The 6,461-nt window shown below is 32.9% G+C and overlaps 1 protein-coding gene across 2 annotated transcripts in view; it reads left to right on the top strand.

Moving 5' to 3' along the window:
- Ncam2 (neural cell adhesion molecule 2) overlaps window positions 1-6,461 on the top strand; it is a 419,526-nt gene that overhangs the window by 235,247 nt on the left and 177,818 nt on the right. For both annotated transcript variants that reach the window (XM_021209390.2, XM_021209391.2), the window contains exon 5: window positions 4,893-5,030. In XM_021209390.2, the coding sequence (XP_021065049.1) occupies window positions 4,893-5,030 (138 nt within the window). The remainder of the gene's footprint in view (window positions 1-4,892; window positions 5,031-6,461) is intronic.

Raw genomic sequence — 6,461 nt, forward strand, 5'->3', positions numbered from 1 at the left:
GCCCTCTTCTGGAGTGTCTGAAGACAGCTACAGTGTACTTACATATAATAAATAAATAAATCTTTAAAAAAAACAAAAAAACAAAAAAACTCAGTGTAAGTACTACCATAGGGAAATGTGCACTGACCTTCAGTTTCTGCCAGAAATTATGACATTGCTAAACAATAGAAAGCAAGTGCTGTAGGGGACATTGGAACATATAGATTCTACTGGTTAAAATTCCAATATGATACCATGAGAACGTTATATTCAAGAAGACAAAAACATCAGTATGAAATCTGCTTTATATTCTACATATATCCTCTCAAACATAGCAGTATGTTCTAAATATTATGGAAAGATGAGTATGGATAATAGACAGGAGAGAATGTTTGTTTAAGATGTCATCAGGATTTTGATTCAGATGGAGGTATAAAATTCAGAATGTGGCATTTGAAGCTGAAAGCATAATTTTCTGACTTTACGTAGCTCTACTGTTATGCATAGGGACATTTTCAGTTTGGTGTATTTTCAATGTATCTGCATTACATACAGGTAGAAAGTAATTGAAACTTTTAAAGTGGTTTCCATGTTATATGATTCTATTATGTGTTTTGAAGAGATGGAATTTCCACAACATAATGGATAAAAAGCAGAATGTCTATGTTTTAAGTATACAGAAAGAATGAGTCGTAATTATGCTTCAAAGTCATTTTTTATTTTAAGATAATTTTCTGAGCATAATACTCAGTATTTGTTAGATAATAATAAGCTCTCATTTCAATATTCTAATTCCATAAAATATAGATTTAATCACGTGTGTATTAGTGTGCGAAAATCCTTCAAGCTTTACACAGTTTATCTGAGGAGTTAACGAGAAGTGGTTCCAGCATTGCGTCTCTCGATCTGAAAGGACCAGAAGTCTCTTTAAAAAATTATTGACATTGTCTACACACATTCATAATTATCCATATTGGAGTACATATTTGCATACATGGTTTTTATCTTAATCACAAGTACAATTAAAACGAGTAATGCTTTTAAAATGCGACTTCAGACAAAGCCTTGGAACCTAGGCTGTGAGAAGTGCGGTTGACATCACTGTGGTGTGGCTGGTCTTGTTTCCCAGCATTCCACACTGCAATATGCAAATCTGGAAATCCCTTTCAGTTCAATTTCCACCTTTGTTCCTGAAATGCTGAAGTGCTTTTCCAGCTCTTGTTCTCTTCAATGAAATAGTCTGTCAATAGACAATGGATCGATGCACCCATTTCAAGCAGTTTCCATAGCTTATGAATAACACATCAGGTATACGTAAATATTGAATATATACATGAATGAAGTTTGTTGCTAGATGCGTGGTAGCTATTCGTCATATGTGTCTTATTAACGTTATACACTTTATTATACTTTTAAGATGAGAACAAGTTTAACCAAAATTATATGTTCTCAACTTATGTCTATAAAAACTTTTTAAAAAGATATAGCTAGAGCTGAAATTGAAACATAATACTGAGTTGTTTACAATGCAATGAGAATAAGGTAATTAATGGAATTGTACAGCTCAAACTTTTCTAACTTAGGAACATTAGAACCAGATTCTAAATATTTACTATTTTAAAAATTGCATACTTAATAGATTTTAAAGTAGATTATTTTTATACTGCAGCTAGCATGTTCTTTTAGTTTAACAAAATTGAATATACAACTGAAAAACTATGTACATATATAAAATTATGTAGATGATCTGGGAGTTTTGTTTGCTAATGTGCCATGGGTTACTGCATTGACAATCAATTTCAGATAAGGAAGGCCATAGTGTCTGTCTCACTGGCTTCTGATAGGAGCTGTGAGTCAGATATCCATCATAAGATTACAAGAGAATAATTTAAGTAGGCCTTTCTCTTGTTTTCTTAAGGTGACCTATCTGCAAAAAAGCTCAAGGACGCAAGAAGCACCTGCGAGGTAGAATTCCCTCAGGTTTAGTGGTTACTTATTGGTTGTTACCTAATTAATTATTTTAATTTGGATAATTAAAATTGAAGTTATTTGTAACTGATAAAAATGATATTTTAGACTCTTTTTGCAGTCATAGTTACCTGTGACTTATTGAATACCATTTTTAAGGGTATTTGTGCCAGGGGTGTTCTTTATTTTGTAGCTTGCCAACATCAACAAGCTTTGGAATTTTACTTGTCAATTTTACAGGGACTGTTTCTACTATGGATAGTAGTGGGCATAAACATATAAAATAGTATACATTGATGAAAGTATGAAAAAATGTGAATGTAATTGAAGGATTGATGTTTATAGGACACTACATGTTTTCTGCAGTTGGAAATCACAATACAATCAACAAGGTGTGCTTGGGAACAGCCTTCTCTCCTTTTAATGTTCTTATACATAATTTTTTCTTTCAAAATTTATTTGATTAAAATATTGTATCATTTTCCCTTTTCTCTCCTCCCTCCAAAACTTTATACTCCCCCTTCAAGTTATTTACAAATTCATGGTCTCTTTTGAATTATTACCATTATATATTGTATAAATATTTGTAAATAAATACTCAACTGCAGCCTACTAAGTCTGCTCAGAGTTGCTTATATGCATATGTTTTCAGGATTGGCTTCTTATTGGGTAAATAAGAGAGGATTCATCTCAGGGGAAAACCAATTACTCTTTTGGTACTGGTGTTAGTAGCTTTTAATCTAGGAATGGAGCCCTGTGAGATTTCCACAATCCATGTTGGCACATTTACTAGCATTACCAATGTTCATGTCTTAAACATAACTACATCTTGCTCTATTGCCCAACAAAAATTATAGAGAATATTTAAATTGACTTTGGATCCTCATTGGCCTTCAGAAGTTCTGAGTCATCCAGGATGTGTAGTTACTTATAACATATATATTCTACTAATCCTTCTTCCCGCAGTCTAGTTCTCCGATGGTAAAGAAAATTCATCTTTCTTTTTTGACTTACCTGGGAAAGCACCTGTATGAATGTTTTCACACTTAGGTTACAACAAAAGAAGAAATAACCACAATGGAAAATTTTATATGTTGCAGGATGAAAATAATGTGTTTTTCTATACATAATTTGTGTTCTTTTTTATGAAGCAACTTCTTAATTTCTTCATTTCCATCTCAAACAAATACCTATTACAGAGCAACTGGCCACTACTAGCTTGTTTCAATAACTTTCTGCTCGAAGAATAGTAATTCTGCTATTCTAACACTATAAATATCTTTCTATCTTATTTTTTAAAAGTTATAGCAAACTAAAACCTGCATTTGAATATGTGTGGATAATTAGTTTTCATTTTGTAATATATCACCATCTAGTTTTTATCACGTATTTAATTCAGAACTCCAAGTGACAAGTTTCTCTTCTTTTTTTTTTTTTTTTTCCACAAATATTTGCTGTGATTCCTATGTATCTCTGTTAAACGAGAAGATAGAAAAAAATCAAATCTGGACCAGACAAAAAAGTAGCATCTAGATAATAAAAGTTGTAGGAACTTAGTATTCTGTAATAGTGAAAACTCTGTTTGATGCATATGTTCAAAATTAATAAATACTACATCTATTTTAGTAAATAAAATATACTAAATAGCTAGTCGAAAGTTGACATTTTTGTCATATAGGGCTTGATAGTCTGTGAATAAATGAATGAGACAATTCAGATATTTACTGAGCAAGATGAAATTCTAATGCAAAAAAGTAACATATAATATCTGTAGTCCTTAACATAGTAGAAACAAAGACATATATATACATATATATATGTACATATATATGTATAAACAAAGACATATATATATGTATATATATTCCTTAAATATATATATATATATATATATATATATATATATATATATATATATATATATTAACAGAGTAGAAATAGGCATGAGAGCATTCTTTACATCTTTACATAGTTTAAAAACAAAGAAAAACAGAAACCTTTGACTCTATAAAGTTTCTTTGATATTGCTATTAAAGAGAGATGTTACTCAGGTATCTCAGATTATACACGTCACTTCATAACACTTTTAATCCCATTCAGTGATTAAATGTACTTCTTCCTCTTGCAGAACACTTGGGTTCAATTCCCAGCACCAACATGATGACTCAGAATCATCTGTCAACCCATTCTCAAAGGCCCAAACTGGCATGAACCTGGTACTCATACATGGAGGCAGATGATACATTTATACAAATAAAGTAAAATAATATTAAAATCCACAAATATCACTTTTAACAGTCAATTAGAATGAAATGATATCTGCCTTTCAACCTATCTTTGTGCACATAAGCAGGCAACAATGAACCTCGAAATAAAAATTAATGATCATATCTAATTATTCCTAAAGATTGATTTGTAATTTGCGGAAAGAATTGCTTAAATAAATTGAAACCATAACCGTTTTTATATCCTTTATGTGTCCTGAACATTAGTGGGTCATTTGGCTGCCTTCTCGAGTTATGAAAAAAATTGGCAGTTTAATTATTCTTGGGGAAGGATGTTAAATATATTTTCTATTTTCCATAGTCAAGTGGCTGCATTTAAAATTTGTCAGGTCAGCAACATCTAAAGTCCTCGTACTGTACTTTTGTGCATCATTTTATATTCAGAGCACCAAGGAGAAAATAATAGTCTAAGCCATTTTATGTGAATATAAAGTCTTGAATGTAATTTTTTTTGCGGGGGGGGGGAGATATAACAAGGTCGAGGTAGAGTGAAAAACTTGAAGTCGTGAAATTGCATTTTACTTTCAAATTTGAATTTTTGGTAGATGGAAAGTTGGATAGTGTGAGAAAAGTGCTGTATTTTAATTCTTAAAAATTCAGAGCACTCTGAGCTCAGCCTCAATTCCTGATGTCATTTTCTCTCCTTTGCTTATTTTTCAGATCGGTTTGCAGTGCTTGCAAACAATAATTTGCAGATCCTCAATATCAACAAAAGTGATGAAGGTATATACAGATGTGAAGGAAGAGTGGAGGCGAGGGGAGAGATTGACTTCCGGGATATCATTGTGATTGTTAACGGTAAGCCATAAATTATTTGTGTGCAATCTGTTGTTTATTTTAGCAATGTTTGTTCAAAGGGAAACTGTGAAGTCAACAATGAATATTTTGTAATAAATGCTATCCATCTATGCCTATGACAACGTGTTGTGGCAAGACAGCCACTAGTCAAAAAATAGCCTCATTTTCATCTACAGACATAATACTGTCCAAAGAAAGGACATAATTACAGGTTAGGACAGCTTGATTCTGCCAAGACAGACTATGCTAGTCCATAATATCCTGTTTCTCTAACATCTGTCAGATGTTCATGGGCTAAAAGGCTGAAGACCAATGCTCCAACATGTTAAGTAAGGGACTGTCTAGTTAATCAACCATCTCTATCATTTGAATAAGTTTTGGAAGCTGTGTTAGGCTTCCTATATATTTTCGGTTAGTATCAGTTGTTCTTGGACTTCTGATGGAATTGAAGTCTTATAGTCTCATAGCCAACCCAGGCTATTTACTTTGTGAGGAACAGATTTGAGAGGATGGTTTTCAGATAACATACAGTCTAAAGCCAGGACATAGCCAGGTACAGAACTATAGTCTTTTAAGTTAGGATAGAGGGCAGTGTTCAATTTTATTGGCAAAAAATGCTGGACTGGGTTCTAGGCTTATCTTATAGCATATAATTTACAAAATGGTAATAGTTGTGTTCAATTTATAGCTTGAGAGAAAGTCTTTTCTTAATTATAAAGAAAGGGTGAAAGGTTGCAGGATTTTTCCTGTCCAATCACATTAGGGCAGTGGCAGGCCTGAGATTTGACAGGGAAAGGGAGGCTGAGCTAGGAGCTGGGGAGAAAGGAAGAGAGGTAACAGGAGAAGGAGGAGGAGCCAACATGGAGCAGACAGACAGGAAGATAATCTTGATCTCCTACGGTTTTTAACAGCCACAAGTAGCTAAGATTTTCACAAGGTTAGAATAATTAAGGTAAAGCTTTTATCACTATCAATTGGCTCTGAAATTATTTTATTGACATCTTATTAATTGTGATCTTATTGTTATAAAAATCTGATTAGATAAAAAATAAAAATAAATAAAAATAAAATAAAACTCTCTCAGGCTAATAATCTTAAATTTTTAGTGGATTTGTGCCCAGCCCGCAAGTTGGTTCACCACCTGTCCCTCCTTCTCCTCCTGAGATGACACCTCTCTCCTCTCTCTCTCTCTCTCTCTCTCTCTCTCTCTCCTAGCTCTGCCTCCCTCTTCCTGTCCAATCACAGGCTGGCTACTGCCCTAATGTGATTGGACAGGGAAAATCCTGTAACAACAATGTACCAACTTTTCTAATGGCATTTGCTACATGGCATGTGAACATACTTTTCACCATGTTAGTTACCTTTTGTTAGGTGTGTCACTGAAAGAACGCAAAGTGGAGCATAATGATATCTTTTTTTTTTTTTTTTTTT

This window comes from Mus pahari, chromosome 12, assembly GCF_900095145.1.
Source record: "Mus pahari chromosome 12, PAHARI_EIJ_v1.1, whole genome shotgun sequence".
NCBI lineage: Eukaryota > Metazoa > Chordata > Mammalia > Rodentia > Muridae > Mus > Mus pahari.